Genomic DNA, 19,884 nt, shown 5'->3' with positions numbered 1-19,884 from the left:
ATCTTTCACTTGAATGTTATAAATTGCACTGAGTAAATACAGCTGGATAAAACAAAAATTGTGACTGTCTTTATTTCAGGCTGCAAAGCAACAAAATGAGTTTATTTTAAAGGGGGGTGAATGATTTTATTCAGATTGATGAAAATCTGTGCTTGTAAGAACAGAGCAAGGTGGTAAGTTAAGGTACGTAATACAAATGTTAATGTAAGGTGTGGTTTGTATCTGTGGATTAACCTAAACACAATGCAATGGATAAAGCAACCTACATTACAATGAAATGGGGCAAACTGCAAATCACCTGAAAATCCCACATTTCCTGCAACTGCACTTAATGTTGTCAGTTCAGATTTATGACACCTAACCCTGTAAATCCTGCTGTATCATATTTGATACACAAATTTCAGGCCTTATCGACATGATCAAAACTTTGCTGAAAAACCTGTTGTACACAATCTTCTACACACCTACTGTAATCTGATTAATAGTTTATAGTTTTTTCTAGCAAGTAAAAAGACTTTAAGTATAATGTCAAAGATGCTCCCCTTCGGGTCATGGTACTTTTTGTTCTGAAACTGATTTTCATAAAGTAAACATAAGAATAACCTTTATATTGTAAGCAATATTTCAAGATAAACACTTACTGGACTCAAGCATAAAGTTTATTTGTATCTCTCAATCTTCACTGTATTATGTTTTGCCTCCCACAATAAAAACAACAGAGCTTTGATCAAAAAAGTATTTAAATACCACCTTGCAAAGACATATTAATGGGAGATAGATTATTTGATGAATAGAAAGATCCAAAGATCAGCATTTATCTGAAATAAAAAGCTTTTGTAACATTATACACTATTCCAATCAGTATAATTTTTATTATTTTTTGGGGAAAGATATTATAGAAATTAATACTTTTATTTAGCAAGGATGCTTAAAATTGATCAAAAGTGATGATAAAGGCATTTATAATGTTACAAAAGATTTCTATTTCAGATAAATAGTGTTCATATCGATATCGGAATTATACCGTATCGACCGAAATTAAGAAATATATCGTGATATCAATTTTGGCCATATCGTCCAGCCCTAATATAGCTATAGAGTGACAACCAATATTTGTATGCATTTTATGCAAGTAGTCTGCTATACAGTTATAAAAAGATCAATGATTTACATTACAAACAGAATTTTATCTTACTTTTGGCCACATAAATATCAGCTGCACCAAATGCTTAATTTCGATCAATTACTTGCCTTTGAATCAAATTTAGGTGTTTTTTCCTCCTCGAGCATGAGCTAAATACTCTCAATATATCATTTTATATGATCCATAAAGCAGGATGTATTAAATATTATACTAAACAAAAAATATATTTTTTAAACATTTTTTAGATTTTTTTTGTCAATTTTATCTAAAGGTTCAAGAATTGTTGCATTTCAGAAAATTAGTCCTTAAATGCTGTAAAGCCTGACGTGTGTGTGTGTATATATATATATATATATATTATATATATATATATATATCAAATTTTGAAATAAGTCAGAAAAATCAAAGCGCACAAAAACATAACATTAGCCTAATGATTATAACAAACTAACAAAAAGATATGCCAGAGTAATCTCAGTTTTCACCAATATACTACAAAAATAACTTTTTATTAGCCACCACTCTCATCAAAACAAGAAACTAACTAAAATTACAGATTTACAGTGTCCAATGAATAAAAATAATAAACAATTTAAATTACATTATTAAATCACAAATTAAATGATTTCTATGGTGATTTTTCAGCAACAATATCTGAAATAACTATACTATAGTACCATGGTAGCTAAATCTAAGATTGAGCTACTTCCTCATTTAAAATACAATGCATCATGTTGAGATCTGATACTCTGCAGCACTAGGTCTCAAACCGCAGAAATAGGCCATGGCAATTATTCCCTACTGAGTTAAGTAATCCCTATGGCTGAGAGGAAGCTGCACCGTATTGAAAAGCAGGGCTAAAGGGCTAAAGACTCGTGAAAAGGCTGACTCCTGCTTTTTCACCAAAGAGTCACTTTAAATAGTGCATCATTACAACAGTATCCTTGGAAATGCACAGCATCTTGCTTTTGTGACCTGGTCGCCAATGCGGATGCATTGAGATGTACAAAGATTGCGGCCAAAGACCTAGCCTAAAACCTATAGCTGTATGTTTGATGTCTAACTAGGCAGCTCACTGGGTTTTGAAACACAGCCATAGACACATGCAGGCTGCAATCTACTACTCATTTCTGACTCCAGAAATACAAGGTGATGCATGTGTGAAAGGCACTTTTTGGGCTGCTATTCAAACCGCAGTATTCACAAAGTGCAGTATATAGTATCATCATAATTAAATAAACTAAAACATAGACCTTGGGACTGCACTAATCACGGTCTGTTAACTTTAGACCAGTGGTTCTCAAACTTTTTTTGTCGCGCCCCCCTTTAATCCTATAAAAAAAATCTGATTTGCTACGGTCGCTTTGCCGCGTCCAGTTTAGAGCTGTTGCGGCGCGACGCAACATCTGTAGTGTCCAGTACATAGACTGTATAGACACACGTCATATTTTCTGCATTTAGCTTTTGAATGGCCAGCACCTGCCTGGGTCTGTGCGACTTCATCTATGACTTTTCTCTTCCCTTTCACAAACCGATCCATCTCCCATCTAAGTTACGTCCTTTGGCTGTTAACCGTTTTATTTCTTTTCTTTTTCTTTTTCTTTTCTTTTTCTGCTGATGGCCCGCGCTCGACTTGAAGCAGCACTGCTTAGACCGATGGGTGTGTGTCAACAAAGTACTGCGAGAGCTATAAGAGAGCAGACGTCTCCTTATGCTTTCTCTCACCGTACTTTGATGTCATACACCGATCGATCTTCAAGTCGAACACACCTCTTCACTCTCGCGTGTCACGTGACCGAGTGTAATCGCAGCCTCTGCGATTGAAAAATCGCGTTTTTTCATATCGCGATATTATAATCTTGTCCCATTCCCTGTCACAATCCATTAAGAGTTGTTGGAAAACAGTCCAACGCTGCAGAATGATGCTTTAGAGATTGTCTGTAAACACACTTATGACCTGCTGATGGCCCGCAGGGGAAGTGACTTGGGGAAGTCATGGCCTAATGGTTAGAGAATCAGACTTGTAACCCAAAGGTTGCAGGTTTGAGTCTCGTACCGGCAGGGATTGTAGGTGGGGGGAGTGAATGTACAGCGCTCTCTTCCACCTTCAATACCACGACTGAGGTGCCCTTGAGCAAGGCACCGAACCCCCAACTGCTCCCCGGGCGCCGCAGCATAAATGGCTGCCCACTGCTCCGGGTGTGTGTTCACGGTGTGTGTGTGTTCACTGCTGTGTGTGTGCACTTTGGATGGGATAAATGCAGAGCACTAATTCCTAGTATGGGTCACCATACTTGGCCACATGTCACTTCACTTCACCCTTTCAGCCTAGCGCTGTCGCGATCATAAAATATTAGTCAGCTGATTAATTGTAGTGCAAATACTCTCGCTTAACACTATGCCTTTTTCTTCATTCATCAAAGCAGTTCCGCACGTCCGGCTAAGAACTGTCGGCTATTCGTGCTTATGCAGGACATTTTCTGCTAATCTAATACCCAGTCTGCCAAAGCTGAAGCCATTCAGCTATGAGCTTCTCTGGTACATATCTTATTTCACACTTGGTAGCATCCAGTCATTGGTGAGGTAATGTATTGTTAAGCTCGCGTATGGGGCAACATCTGCGCTAGATCACACATGTATTGGCCAAGTCAGGTTCTTTAAACCTTGACATCTTTCATTTGGCTATATAGGCCGGGAAATGCAATTTTTGAGATTTTCCTGGCAATTCATACTGCTTGTCAAGCTTTTGCAGCATTTCATATTGCAAACTTGGGCCAGAAGCTTCTGTATTAGCCTACTGCTGGGGAGCAACTGCAACTGCCATTCTATGGTCTTGGTGCATTTAACTGCCACCGCTTCACTGCAAAGGCGGCCCATCCGCGTTATTGGGCTTTCCCTTTCCATTTGAGTCAAGACCAAAATGTGCCCACAGGGAAGTCTTTGTGTTTGGCTTTGCAACTAACCCTGAGTCCATGTTTTGGATTTCAACGGCAGCTGATCAAATGATGCTGGCAAAGCAATGTCAATTGAACTGAAACATGGGTTGTGATGTTTCATACAAAATAAAACAGCTCCAGCTAAAACTATTTTGCAGACCTATGGGTAGCAAATAAATAATTCTAATTCCAATTAAATTAATATCCCAATATTCTTTCAGGAAATGCTTTGTTGTATAAGTAATTATTCAACATTCCAACTCCAAATAGATGGATATTAATACTCCAAATCCAATTAGTTAATATTAAAATATTTCTTGCAAATACTTGCAAATACAAATAAGTTAATATTCCAATTCCAGTTAGTTTGATATAAACAGTATAATTCTAATAATTAACATTCAAATATTTGCAGGAATTTATTGTTGTTTAAATAGATAATAAACGTTCCAAATTTAAATACTTGGATATTAAGATTCTGATTCCAATTAGTTAAACATTCAAATTTGTCTAGCAAATGCTTTGTTGTATAAATAATTAGTTAATATTCCAACACATTAGTTGAAATATTAACTAACTGGAATATTACTAAACAACTAACTGTATTGGGAATATTTACATGCAAAAGGATTTACTGCATTTACTGGGCAGTCGTGGCCTAATTGGGGCAGTTGTGGCCTAATGGTTAGAGAGTCGGACCCAAAGGTTGTGGGTTCACCAGGGATTGTAGGTGGGGGGAGTGAATGTGCAGCACTCTCATCCACCTTCAATACCACGACTGAGGTGAGACCCTTGAGCAAGGAACTGAACCACCAACTGTTCCCCGGGAACCACAGCAAAAATGGCTGCTCACTGCTCTAGGTGTGTGTTCACAGTGTGTGTGTGTTTGTTCACTACTCACTGCTGTGTGTGTGCACTTGGATAGGTTAAATGCAGAGCACAAATTCCAAGTATGGGACACCATACTTGGCCACAGGTCATGTCACTTCACGAAATGTTGCAACATTAACATTGAATATTTCCAGGAAATGCTTTGTTGTATGAATAATTAGCTAATGTTCCAACTGTATTGCACAACCATTTTAAACAATTCAAACATACAAAATTAAACAAGAAAGAACTGTCTGCAAATTACCTCCTTTCCACAGAGCTGTTTAACGCACCACTGCACCCGTAAGGAACACATCAAGTCAACTAAAACGCACCTAATTTGCATCCTATTTGTTGCAACATTTCCAAAACTGGCATAAAATTCCTTCATTTGGATAGAAGCATGTCACAGTAAAATACAAAGATTGTGCACTGTGGTCAGCTCATTTAATCACTCACGTAGGCCTAATGAATGTGATAGTCCTAATCAAGTTTTGGAAATATTTTCTGGGAACTTATGCAATGGTTTTTTTCTGATCATACTTCCTAAGAGTCTGTTAAGTTTATGGTTTAATTCATAGTTAAAGTCTCAAAAAAATACCTAAACATCCATAACGTTTTACACAGAAGGGGTTTTTACTGCAATGCCCTGCAAGGAGAAAATGATAATGGGGTTACTCTTCTGATGGATAAATGAAGCATCCAGGCCTAAATGAGCCATGAAAGTCAATTAGGAAACATCCATAAAGTCCATTTTCTCTGTACAGTTTTTAATGCCACAGGGTCTTGGTTTTCAGAATGGATGGGCCGCAAGAAATAAAGGACTGTGTGTGTGCATACACAATGTTTGGAGGAGTGGATTGTTGGACTACTTGTTCTTGACCACAGAGAAAAAGAGAGTCAAGTATTATCATTTCCTCTGGGTTTCACAACGCAGTACAGAGCGAGATAGAGGGGCATAAATGGGAGGGAGTTTGGCTTGGGGGGCAGGGTGTTTGATGAACCTTTTCATCTGCACAGCTCTTTGAGGCAAGATGCTTTCAAAAAGCTCTTAAACAGAGCCCTGTGATGCTCAGACGCAGCCATGGGCACATTGTGCCATCTCGTCCTGTTCCACAGGAACCAAAAAAGCCCAGATTTAGCCACGGTCAATACAATGGCTTGATTTTAAAGGGATAGTACAAATATAATAAATATTAATATTGACTACTAATATTGAACATTTACCTTATATTTTTTATATTTTTTAAATGTAGCGGTACTGGTCAATATTGGATATTTATCAGATGTTATTGGATATTATTCATGCTCATTGCCCCTATTTTTACATTTACCTTTCATCAACAAACAATCACTTACAGGTAAAAATCATCTTAAAAAATACATTAAATAACAAATTATTTTTTTTTACTGTTCATTATAATGTTAAATAAATTAACTTGTAGCCTGATTTTAATTTTCAGTCTTGTTTTTTGTTTTTAAAACAAAACTGCATACAATTTTAACATTGTCCATTTATCTGTTATCGATCTGTTAACATGAGAATAACGAATCAGATTATCTGTAAAATTTTAATATTGCGCACTCCTGAAGTAGAAAATCTCAAAATTAATATGAAATATTAATTAAATAAATAATTGTAATATTGTACGTCTTGATGCCTAAATTCACATGTAGCCTTTAAAATGCATTATTTTAGTTTTTAGTTTTATTTTTTAGACAACATTTTGTAAAATTTCAATATCATCTATTTTTCATCAGCGACATGAAAACAGAATTTTTTTTTATTTTAATATCATGTCTCCCCATAAATTACACCTAATTTATAAAGGTAAATGTTTCCCTATGGTCTACAAACCTGCATGTCACAAACAGAATCAAGCCACTTACCAACAAAATCAATCGTCCTGCACATTAAATGTGGACACAGCACTATGTGAGATCTAAACGTGAGATCAGCAAAAAAGTGTTTCGGATCATCACGTATAGGCTTCATGTGTGTACGGCCACACATTCACAAAGCAAAACCAATTTAACCAGCAAATTGGCCTAGTATTATGCTCACCACAGACACTTTGCCCACTTCCAGTACACACCATAAAAACCACAAACTGCAGCTTAATAATTTCCTTAAGAAACCACATCAGTGCATGTCATCCATGCATGAGTTTCACTGATCTACAGCCACAACCAACCTGAACAGCGGTATGTGGGTGTCACCTAGTCGCTAATGAAACCTCAAGCTATATTATGGGTCCGCTGGGCTTATTGACAGCCATGTTAGTCAGAGTTTCCATTGAACACAGTTACAGAACAAGCTACAGAAGGGCATGTTGTAACCAAACAAACAGGCACAGTTAAAGAGCCTCTATCAATGCTTTAAGCATATGAAGCGGACTTTGTTCGAGTCCAAATATGGCCAGCATGTCCTGAAATGATGTTAACCCACTCCGTGGCTGCAATATGTGATGGGCCTCAGTGTTTACACATAGCACTTGCAGAGTCCATGAAAATGCAAACCACAATCTAACTGAACAAAGTGCTCTGGGAAAAATTAGATCATCATAACACGTGCCATAAAAATCCATTCAATCATTTACTAGACGGACTTCCCTCCTCCCCTGCCCGTCAACTTCCTGTTGTGTCAGAATTTATTACCTCAGAGTAATGGATTTCATTCATTTACTCATTGATGGTATTTGAACCGCATGCAGAATTTCCTGTGCTTTAACATATGGACTGTATCAGACTCACAAATTAAGCAATGTGAAATGCACAAATGTACAATTTTCAGTAAAGTATCTCAGGACCAGGAAAGACAAATTGTTTCCAAATGTTCCTAAAACAGCAACCTACTAAACGAACATAAATCAGTTTATGCTAGTAAACTCACACAAGAAAGATTCAATTGTCAAACAGCCTCTAACCACAGAACTGAGACAAGCGGTTCCACATTTTCAGATGCTATTTAGTTAATCAGCTTTAGAAAACCAGGAAACTTACCTGTGCGCTCAATGTAGTCAACACACTTCTCAATGAACAAAGGTATGGGCCTATCAGGTGTGACCAAGTTCTGAAGAGGCACCCCAAAATAGTTGCTTTCCCAATTTCTTCGAGTTGGTGGGTACAATGGCTTTGTGGTCTTTGTTGACTTTGTCTGTTAAGAAAAAAAATGACATTACATACTATGATACAATGATGACAATCACATTTCATTCTGTCTGCTGCAATAATCATCTTCTCATGCTCTTAGAAACAACATAAAATCTTGTGGACAATCTTTTAAAGGATGCACAGATACTAAAATTCTGGCAAACAATGATATTAAAATTCTAAAATTTTAAAAATAACTAAAAACTAAAATGTATCATTTTAAACTGAATTTAGACATCACAAAATAGTTTAGAGTATGAAAAATTAATATTCATTTTGAGATTTGCTAAAGATTTAACTGTGGTATTAAACTACTGAACTAACTTTAGATTTTCCTAGGTAATTGAAAAGTAGTAGCTTACCTTTTTGGGTTCCTTGGTCTTTGGTGGTTTCTTTTTCTTCATTTTCTTATCATCCTGCTCTGGGTCCGATGTGATGGCTGGATTGTCTATCCCTCCTTTCCAAGGATCCACTGGTGAGAGAAGTGGATCTTCTTCACTTCCTCGGTTGCCCCTTCCTTTCTTCTTCTTCTGCGTTGCAGGCCCCGACTCATCATCACTGACATCTGAATGCACTCGTCTATGATAAGCTTTTGTCTTGCTGAAGAGGATCTTGGAACGATGTTTGTACTTAGAAGGCCTTCTGCCACCCTGAGACTTAGACATGGAGTCAAAGCCATTCTCCTCATCCCCGTGCAAAGCGAGTCCGCCGAACGAATTGCGGATCCTGCCAGATCTGCTGTGTGCGTCTTCCGGTACGGCATAGATGTCATCACTGAAGCCTTTTGATTTGAGAAGAGTGTCGGCCGGCTCTGCATAGTTATCGGATGCTTCAAGGTCATCGCCGTTACCCATCATTGGACCTCGTGTCCACCGGGAGGTCTTCATTCCAGCTTCAATGGTCCTCAGAAGGTTGGGGTCCAGCTTCTTAACGTTGGGTTTGGGCAGCACATTGGGCTTGGGTTTAACCGGAGGAGGCACTTTGTGGTTATGCTCATGATCACCAACAGGTGTGCTGTGAACTGGGTACTCGTTTCCTTCCAGGTCGATTCTATACTTCCGTTCACTAGGATTGGGCAGCAGCTGCACATCATCGCCTATCGGGCTGTAAGGTGGCGGCCCCTCCCCATCATCCTCGGAGTCAGGGTAATATTGGTAGGCAGGCGAATGGCTATGAGGTGATTGCGGGAAGACGTCTTCCCCGGTGCCTGTTCCATCCCTGCTGTTGTCGAACATGAAGGAGCTTTCAATGTTGCTCTTCTTCTCGAGGACCTCATTGAAAAATGGCGTGAAAACTTCCGTCTGTCTGTGATACTGGGACAAGGAGTAGAGAGCGGTAAACTTAGCCGTAATTTCCGTGGCAATGTGCTCCCCTTCAGTCATCAGCTCTTTTATTGCCTCATTCTCGAAGAAGTCTGCTTGGCTGTCCGTAATGGCCACCAGTTGAACTGGAATGACATCCTGGACTTCGGCCAGGAACGCCCTCAGCATAGCCATGGAAGACTTTCGTTTTGCTGAGTAAACAAGAATGTACCCATGCACCAATTCGTCCTTTCTGATTCCAATGGAGGAGTGGTAGGAGAGCACAGTGACCTGTATGCGTCTGCGGCTGTCGCCGATGATTTTGTCAAGGATCAATGTGTTGCACTGCCCGGGCTGTCCGGCGCTACAGGAATGTGAGTCCAAGAATGGTGAGAGAATGAGATCCACGCTGAACGGATCTCCACACATGGCACACATGACTATCCGCAAATCTGTCTCAGACAGATCCTTAATGGAGGGCATGGGGTTCATCATGTCGAAATTGTGCTTCAATCCCTCCAACACTGCTCTGAGGGCCTGTTTTATCTGAGACTCATTAAACTTTCTGGGAAAAGTGCTGGAGGGTATATCTACAAAAGTACACTGTAGCTTATTTGCAAGCTGTTGGCCCTGATGCCTCAAAATAGGCATGTTTTTGCAAACACTATCGCGCTGATTTGCTAGAATGAGAATGAATGGCACTGGCTGGCTATACCTATCCCTTCTGCTCTGGGCAATCTCAGCTCGGATCCGGCTTACGCGGTCACCGATGTAATTAAGCGACTCTATAGAGCTGAAGACACAAAAGAACCCATGGGGCTTGAAAGTCGATATCCAGGAATGGTTCAAAAGCATGCCGGAATTGACATCCACAGGCAAAAGGTCTAATTCATAGATTTTCCCATCAAGGCTGTATTCATCATCAGTGGACTGAGCTCGGATTTCATTTGCGAGCTCCTGCGCCAATCCTTCTCTGCCCACGAGACACAAGTTAACCTTATCAATGTTGGCACGGTTGTAGTAGATATTCGAGCGGCCGTGATCCAGCTGAACTAGCCTGTTGGCGAGGACTTGCTCGACTTTGAGATCGATGCAAGCCGTGCCGCTGAGGCACGTTTCCTTTGTGGGGTGATAGACAAACCCGATGTGTTTCAGTAAAAGTGACTCCCTGTCAGTGGCGAGTTTCTGGAGAGCTCTGTATCTAGGTTCCTCGTTAAGTACAGCATGAATCTCACTCATCTTGTCACAGCTCGGGGTCGCGTTCAAATCGAGGTCATAGAACAGCTCTGCATGCTCAAAAAGCATTTCCTGAAACTCCTCTTTGGCCCTTTCAACTATTTCCTGCTGATGCCGACTGTAAACATCCCTGCGATCTGATTCGGTGATGTACTTGTACGCCTCGTCCTCCATGACAAAGCACATGACCTCTTCCCACACTTGGCCGGGGCTAATGAAATGCACTCGCTCCAGTGTCTTCTTGAATTTCTCCTTCATCTCCAAACGCCTCTTCTCAGATACCAAATGCTGTACGTGGTTTTTATAAATCCTCTCTCCTTCCATGGTTTTGAGGATATCGAAGGGCACTCTTCTGTCGTCGGTTTTATCGAGGTGGTCTGTCTCATACCATGGCGTTTGTTCTAACTCAATGAAACAGTATTGAAACTCAGGCCTGCTCTTCATAAGGCTCTGAGCCTCAGTCCAACTCAGCGTCTCAATTTCCTCCAGGTTGTTCAGCAACTTATTAAGAATTTTTGGCAGACTAGTAAAATAATCCTCACGCCGCCTCTTGATATGCTCTTGTCTCAGCTGTTCTATGTGCTTCGAAAAGGTGTTCCTAGCCTTTTTGGTTCCTTCTAAGTTGATGTACTCTTCATAGTCTGGGTGGCTTTTCAACTTATTGCTCAAAATTTTCCAGCTCGTGTGATAATCTCGGACAGTTTGAACGATGAGCTTTTCAAACTTGTCTGAAACTGAAGCTACTAATTGTCTCTGGGATTTGTACGCTTCCAAAAAAGAGATGATTTTGGGTTTTCCTCTGGTTTTGTCCATCTGCTGTATCAGAGCATTGAAACAGAGTTCCACGTTCACAGACGCTCGAGCTGATGTTTCCACCAACATGAGATTCTTTTTACCTGTAACAAACGTCTGCACCTCCCTCAGGTATTGCTCGACACACTCGTCACATTTTGTTGCTGCGATGATTATGGGTTTTTTCGTCTTGGAAATTTGAGAATAAAGGCTGTGGACAAATTTCATCTGGTCGTCGAATTTCCTATTGCATCCTTTGCTTACATCTAAACACAACACAAAGCCATCGATGTTGAGCTTGCCATCAGGCATCTGCTTCTGATCAAAATCCTGTTCCAACCCAAGCTGGTCTGTGCAAATGTACATCAGCTTCTCAGCAGACTGAAGCTTCGTATTTGCAGCCCGTTTCGTGTAAGGCTGCAGGTTTGTGCTCCGATGAGGCAAGAAGGTTTGGTCATCAATGAACTCAGTCTGCTCAATGACCTGGATTCGACACTCGAGGCCATCATCCCCACGATGTAACACTTCACCCCAGTATAAGAAATGATCGTTATTCACCACGCGCCCTCCAAAGTCAATTGTGCTCAACACAGAAGTGTGCTCCGAGTAATAGCAGTCTGCAGTGGGGTGCACATATCTGTTGCATAGGCAGGATTTACCTACGCCGCAGTTGCCCTTCTCTTTCTCAGTGCCTGAGAGTCCGACGACACTGACAGCATATGTCGGACGGGGCTCCTTATTCTTGGCCATTATATTGCCCCTCTCATTGCTTTTTATGCTAAGCAAAGTATGCCGGCCAGGCAAGCACGTACTTCCATTTGCTAGTGCAGGCGCATTTACATTTCTCACTTTGCATGAGCCAATGTAGCTTTAATCTTGATCATCTGTCCCAGACAACTGCTCTTTCCTCTCCTATCACCTTCCTGCAACATACAAATATTAAATTAGTCAACAATAACAAACTGTAAAGTTTTCAGTAGCCAATCACTCATTTATCATTCTGAATTTAATAAATCTGATGACAAAACAGGCACAATCACAATACAAAACAAACAAGTACAATAAAAAAAATTATGATTCGCAATACACAACATAACTGTATGCATCGTTGCGCGGATATCTAAAACTTCAAGTTTGACAGTAATGTTTATAATGATAATATTACTGCCGATGTATTTTATGTTTTTTATATTTTATTTGTTTTTTTATATTTAAAATCTTCAAACACAACCACAACTGCTCAGGGTACAAATATATCCCAAAATTTCACAATGATCCACATCTGACACATCTTCAACTCATTCGTTGATCATAATATAAGTAGGAGTACTGACACTGACAAGCTCTTTTGCTGTAATATACATTTACAGCATGTACTCCAGTGTTTTTAGAAAATATGCACGCTATGCTTGTCCTCAGCAGTGATAAGATTTGTGCGAACAAATAAATGCATCTGTCAGTATAAATAAGGCAGCAAATCAGCTACTTTATGCTCAAGAGCATTCTGTTTATGATAAACAAAACAACTGCAAGAAAATATTTTATAAATGCAATTCAATTCAGCGTTGGCACTGACAGCATAACTAGAAACACTTTTAAATAGGCCTCTACTGTACTCAATATTTGGCAGTGTAAAGCCTGGGAAAAGTGTAAAGCCTCCTCTTTAAAAGATTCACATTTGTGAAAATTATGTCATTGTTTACTCATCCTCATGTCGTTCCAAACCTGTATGACTTTCTTTCTTCAGTGGAACACAAAAGAAGATCTTTGCCAGAATGGCAGCCGGAGTCACTTTTTTTATTGCATCTGTTTTCACATAAATTTCACATAACGAAACTAAGTGATAACTGAAGCTGCCTTTCTTTGTTCCACAGAAGAAGAAGAAAAATCATACGTGTTTTTGATCAATACATTCCCGTCTTTTTCAGTCATTTATTATGACTGGATAAGGACATTTAGATGTGCTTTCAAACCATTTTCTGAACCAGTTTGATCGATTCATTGAAAAGAACCGACTCAAAAGAACAGCAAGCTCACGAATAGTCTCACTCCACACAAAATCAATACCTAATTGATGAAATATCGTAAAACTCAACATAACCAGAAATATGCATATTCTCTTTAAAAATGTCTATGACTTTTAAGATTGCCTTGTAATTTTCGGGTCTGGAAAAAACTTAACATTCTCAGTCTCACATATTTACAGTTATTCCATGACCGTGGGAACCCTGGAGAAAATGATGACAGAAATGTCATTTTGGCCGAATTATGCCTTTATGCTGAGAATGTCATAACCACCTCATTTATGGGATATCAACGAAAGGACCTCACGGAAACACAGGACATCAATGTCGAGGCGCGTTTCTTAACGACGGCGGGATGTGTTTCTCAAGCGAGGATGTAAAGCAGACAGAAACATCTGCTGAAGGTGAGAACGCGGGCAGAAGCGCTATTGTTACGGGCACTCGACGATTCCCACAACTAGTCGAGTGAATTATCCGCAATGATTGCTATGACAGCAAACTGAATTTGGGTTCCACGTTGCGAAGAATTAGTGTATAATTTACTTCGAAACACCTCAACCCAAAAGCGTCCACTGCATTTCAATCCCAGGAATTGGATTTCACATCTGAATAGTTTTATCACAGCAAATCAATTACGCAGACGCGCTTGTTGCATTAAATAACACGGCGATTTAGATCCGTTTAGTATGTGTTAATATGCTTATTTGTATTCGCATCGACACGGGCCTTGCCTCTTACTAGGCATTAGATGCTTCCTTTGCTTGCTAGCTTCCCAGTTAGCCAGGGCTAGTTAAGTGTGACACCGACACAGCGCACTGTAGGCGAGACAGACAAATCTGTGCATTTACATAAAGCTACACAACTATCGCTTAGACATGGAAATAAATCATACATTAAACCAAATTCAGTAAGGCAAACGACAAAAAGCGTACTAGAAAGTCACATACTCCGTGTACATTCCCCTACCTAACATGGTCGCTCCCAGCTCCCGACACCACAGATAGGAGGCATTCCAACTATTTCCTTTAATTTCCACAGATTGGACGCCGAAACAAATTCCAGTTTTGTCGCGTTTCCTTTGAGTGGTTGGAATAATCGGCGAAATTCCCCCAAAGTGGTTGTTTACAGTGTTTTCTAGCAGTAAGAGTGGTATGCGTGTAATCGGAGAGGTATCCCCTCCCCTCTCATTCCAGTCAGTAATGGCGACGGATAGATCCGGCTCTCACTCACTCTCTCCACACTAACTTTTCCATTCCGCTCACCGCGGGGGCACGACGCACCCTCACGATTGCCTCTCATGATCGTGTAGGTTAATAGTACTTTCTTATTTTTGATATCTAAATTTGATCTATGCTATAGCAAAAATCAAGTAATAAACTGTTAAAGAGGCATCGATTTGTATTAACACTATCTATCTATCTATCTGGTTGTCTGTCTGTCTGTCTGTTATTAAGCTGTATGTAGTTGTATATATTTACATGTGGTTGTAGTAGCCTTTTGGATTGAGATTTACCAATGGAAATTGCATTAACCTTTTGCTCCGAGGTTGCAGGTAGAGTTTTAGGTTGTTTTATTTATTTGGACTTTTCTCTTGTGATTTTTTTAATTCTTAATTAGGCTAATTCACATATATATTTTATTCTCAAATAGTAGCCTACAATTTACAGATTATGTATGTTTTAAAATAAGTCACAGACTTTTTTAATAGCCTAAGTGATATTTTTAATAAATGTATAGTTGTTTAAAGCTGGAAGAAAAAGCTCCATTGCCCTGGGCCCATATTTACAAAACAGTTTATCTTACCACTAAGAGTTCTCCTAAATAGCAGTAAAAGTTTTTAGCTAAGAGTTTTCTCTTAAAACTTATTCACAAAGCTCCTGAGACAAACTTTTACTAAGGAATAGAGAGATTTGGAGAATATCCACTGAATGCAAGCAGCGTACACTCTTCTGTGTCAGCTGCGCTGCACGGATGCGCTGTTTTCGTTCAAAACAAAGCGTAAATACACGCAGAAAATGTATCCTTGTGTCACGGCTGACACAGAATAGCATACGCTGCTTGCATTCAGTGGTTATTCTCCAAAATGGCGCTACGGCGATGCGGAGAGAAACAGAGGAGACGAATTGTTGAATAAAGTTGTTATTTTTGTTTTCTTCACGTACAAAAAGTATTCTCGTCGCTTCATAACGTTACAGTTGAACTACTGATGGACTATTCTGACGATATCTTACATACTTTTCTGGACCTTGACAGTGTAATTTACTTGGCAGTCAATGGGACAGTCACAAACCTCCCCGTTGTCATCCAAAATATCTTAAATTGTGTTCCGAAGACGAACGAAACTTTTAGGTGTTTGGAACGACATGGGGGTAAGTGATTAATGACAAAATTTTCATTTTGGGGTGGAGTATCCCTTTAAGATAAGAGAAAGGGCGGTGTTGACTTCGTTGCTATGGATGATGTCAGCATGCTTACTAACTATGCACACAGTGATTGGCTGATAGTCTCTGTCAGAGATTTATTCATAGAAATATTTTAGAGTAAAGATAAAGGTTTAAAAATTAAAAATAAGATTTTAAAATGCAGGCTAAGTGTCACTAATTAAACAAGTATGTTTTCAGCTAATTGTCAGCCTCTTACATGTATGCTTCTCATAATTAGTGGATATGCATATAAACAGCCTTTTAATAAAAATAGTAGAATAATCATGGCTGATAGCAAGACATGCAAATGTAAAAGAAAACCAAACTGGACACAAGCACAGCTATTACTTCTTGACCAACTGGTTAATGAAAACAAGGACATACTCAAAGGAACATTTGGAGTTGGGATAACCTTCAAAACCGAAGGTGATAGCTTTATAAAAGCTCATTATTGTCAAGTATTTCTAAAATGTTTACATTCCGAGGCAGATTGCCGGCAACAGCCATTTTAGGTATAGTTTGTGGTTTGGTCTTAGTGACTTAGGAGTCCTCTTCACTACTCCTAACGTTTCACAGATGTAGGAGCTATGGTTTTAGTGCTAAAATGCTTTGTGAAATACTTTTAGATCAAAAATTTAGGAGTCCTAAATTTAGGACTGACACGCCCATTATTTTTAAGATTTTCTCCTAAATTGGCGAGTTACGAGCTACTTTTAGCCTTAAGATGTTTTGTGAATACGGGCCCAGGTCTGTTTGTATGAAGGCTCAGCTGCTATTTCAACAAGACAGAAAAAAAAAACAGAGATTAGGAAGGCTGGTCTTATCCTGTTTGCACCGTTTTTATCTATTCTTATGGATGTATTTGGCACAAAGTCTAAAGTTAAATTTAAAATCTTTTCTGAGTCCAGAGCTTCTATCTTAAACAAGTTCGTCACACCTTTACATCATCAATAAAACATGTCAGTGATAGTCACGAGTGTTCATTTAGCAAGAGATTGTATGCTACAGTGAATTTAGCAAACATCTGCAGTACATTCAGTTTGGTTTTTTGGACCCAGGACAATGTTTATAGTACATTGTTTACCATTTGAGTTAACAGCACTGACATTAACTGACCCATACCTTTTGAATTTGCACAGCCTCACTTGTGCTTACAAGCTTTATTTAAATTTAGATAAACTAAAAAATTTATTCTTAACAGACAAACACCTTGCTTTACTATTATACATTTATGATTCCTTTTTTCAACAGTTTCTTTTTTATGATTCCCTTTGATTTTAAAATGGTACACTTGTGCCAGAAGGATCCCCTGCTACTAACCAGAAGTATACATGGGTTGGTCTGACTAAGGAATGAAGGTGGGTCACGCACACACTGAGGTGTGCTCACGCTGCCGCTGATTCTCTTGTGTTTGATGTGCTTTTGTTTCATAAAATAATTCTCCGTTCACCAAATCTATTGTCTATAGAGAGCATCTGTTCCCAAGGCAACACCTATCTGTGGTCAGTGGCCAGCCACTCCCTGTCCCGGGATGCAACACAAATGTCAAGTTTCTTCTTTTGTAAATGCAAATCTGACCACTTAGGGTCTAAAATCGCTGTTTTGCATGTAAAAATAAATGTTGTCATCATCATGTGGTTAACAACATCAGTTTTCATCAAATTAACTTTACATGTATTTAAGCTTATCACTGCAGGTAAATTTGGCACTGCTGATTAATAAGAAAAAAAATTTTTTAGAAGGTTGAATTTTTTGTACAGTGAATTTTTACTTCAAATTATCGTCATGCTAATGCTCAAAGTACATATTGTATGATTGGTCAAGACAGAACAAATGGATCATGTTTGTTTTTCCTAAATGTTTCGTACTTCATATTTTCGTACCGCATACTATTCAAAAGTTCAGAAAGGTCAGTAACATTTTTAATATTTTTGAGAGAAGTCTCCTTTGTTCATCAAGGCTGCATGTATTTGATAAAAAATACAGTAAAACTGTAATATTGTGAAAAATATTACAATTTAAAATGTTTCTATTTTAATATATTTAAAAATATATATTTATTCCTGTGATGCAAAGCTGAATTTTCAGCATCATTACTCCAGTCTTCAGTGTCACATAATCCTTCAGAAATCACCCTATGCTGATTTGCTGCTCAAGAACTTATCAATGTTGAAAACATGTGCTGCTTAAACCATGATACTATTTTTTTCAAGATTCCCTGAGGCTGTGCTTAGTCAATTCTGACCATAAATCAAATAGTCTGACTACAGTATGCCTCTTTTATCCAGATCTGATTTGATTTGTTGAACAATGGCTCTGAAACCCTGAGTCTGAAAGTGAATTTCATCAGTGTCATGATTGTGTCTGTATTTAACATTCAAATGTTACTGCCATCAGCCATGTGCAGCCATCACTTCCTCTAAGGATGTTCATTTGAAAAGCATCCATTGAAACTCTGTTTGCAATAAAAAGCCCTATCTGTTTTTGTGTCATTCTAGATTCAAAACTGTTATTTTAGTATTATTTATATACTATTATAGTATTTATTCATATTTGTTTTTATTTGAGTTTTCATTTGAGTTTTTAAGTTTTAGTAATTCAGTTTTGTGCTTTTGTCATTTTTATTACTTTTTGATTTTTAAATATTACTATAGCTTTAGTTTGAATTATTTAAGTTTTAGTCATTTTAGTATTTCAATTTAAACTTAAGGTAGTTGACAAGGCAACATTTCTCATTTTTGTTGTAAGTTTTTTTTTTATGCAGTTTTTTTTTTAAGTTGTCTTGCTATCAATAGTAATATAACAAAATTACTTTCTATAATGGTTGTACTTCTCCAACACAGGCTGTATGCAAAGTAGTAATGTTCTTAATGCTCATTGCAGCTACTGCCCACAAAACACTAACGTGTGGATATCAAACACTCAGAATCAGGCCTCGCTGTGTCTGTCCATGCCTCCTTTAAATCTTGCCTTTTACATCATGAATTATTTACCTTCCCCCCACACCCAAATCTCCTTCCAACACCCCTCAGATCTGCAGATTCACTGTCAGCTGTGCTTGGAGTCTTGCTGAGAAGCCCTGGTGTCCACACCCTTTGTGTGGAGCCTGATTGTGCAAGATAAGCCTAGTCATCGCTATGAATTTAACATAATCTAAAATAGCCAAATGCTTAGGTAAATGTTTGATACACAAATGGTATTCCCCACATTCTTTTTTTTTTTTTTAATAAATATCTGCTCAACTTCTCAAACTACTACCTAAAATATAGTTTTATACGGCTAATATTGCCTATAGAGATGTTCCCAAAGTTTAAAGAATACCAATGCGAGAGAGTTAAAGCACCTCATATATAGCAGGAGCCCCCCTCCTGTTCCCATGCGCTGCAATGCAATTGGAACCAGCTGCTGCTGCTATGTACCCTGAGCAGCAGCACAGCTACATTGCCATGGTTATGAATCCACGCTTGGGATTGTGGGAAGGCCTGGGTTTCCGGGTCACTGTAGACAAGGCTTCAGGAGAGAGATATCATGCAAATAAATGCAGCCACATTCTTAATATTGTCAGATTATCTCTCTGATCTTAAAGCCTGGAGCTTAAAAATGCTGTTCTTAGCTAGGTTTTAAAATTAAATAAGTGCTGAATGGGTAAGACTAACAGATCTCTGAATTCAAGTACATGCTTCCTATAGAAAGGAACTTCAGTGGGTAATTATTTTGTTACTTTAGTTAAGCTGACACATGAAGAATTGGGGGAAAAAATCCCAATTTATTGAATAAATAAAATAGGAAAGATAAACATATTAACAACTTTGCAAGCTATATATTACAGGGGACAAATGTGTAAAAAATTTACCTTTAGGGTTCATAAAAGGTGCATATTAGTTGGAGGGCACTGAAAAAATGGTATAGGATTTACTTTAAAACAGTTTTCACTCAGAAATTGTTGGTAAATTTCACAAATAATTACAAAGAAACACACAATACTGAATTAAACATGACATCTTA

The 19,884-nt window shown here is 38.5% G+C and overlaps 1 protein-coding gene and 1 long non-coding RNA gene across 2 annotated transcripts in view; one reads left to right on the top strand and one right to left on the bottom strand.

The window, feature by feature from the left end:
- LOC107674071 (rho GTPase-activating protein 5) overlaps window positions 1–14,681 on the bottom strand; it is a 50,357-nt gene extending 35,676 nt beyond the window's left edge. Inside the window, exons 1-3 of the mRNA XM_016467930.1 lie at window positions 14,423–14,681; window positions 8,466–12,355; window positions 7,954–8,107 (exon numbers count right to left, since the gene is read on the bottom strand). Coding sequence (XP_016323416.1) covers window positions 7,954–8,107; window positions 8,466–12,182 — 3,871 coding nt within the window. The 5' untranslated portion in view covers window positions 12,183–12,355; window positions 14,423–14,681. The remainder of the gene's footprint in view (window positions 1–7,953; window positions 8,108–8,465; window positions 12,356–14,422) is intronic.
- On the top strand, window positions 13,814–17,417 carry LOC107674072 (uncharacterized). Its single transcript, XR_001632475.1, has 3 exons — window positions 13,814–13,860; window positions 17,131–17,237; window positions 17,348–17,417. It is a non-coding gene; the product is annotated as an uncharacterized LOC107674072 (long non-coding RNA).
- Window positions 17,418–19,884: the final 2,467 nt, after the last annotated feature.

The sequence above is a fragment of the Sinocyclocheilus anshuiensis genome, unplaced genomic scaffold (assembly GCF_001515605.1).
Source record: "Sinocyclocheilus anshuiensis isolate Anshui unplaced genomic scaffold, SAMN03320099.WGS_v1.1 scaffold544, whole genome shotgun sequence".
NCBI classification, from domain to species: Eukaryota; Metazoa; Chordata; class Actinopteri; order Cypriniformes; family Cyprinidae; genus Sinocyclocheilus; species Sinocyclocheilus anshuiensis.
Note: the sequence above shows the minus strand (reverse complement) of the source record. Positions and strands in the feature narration are given on the sequence as shown.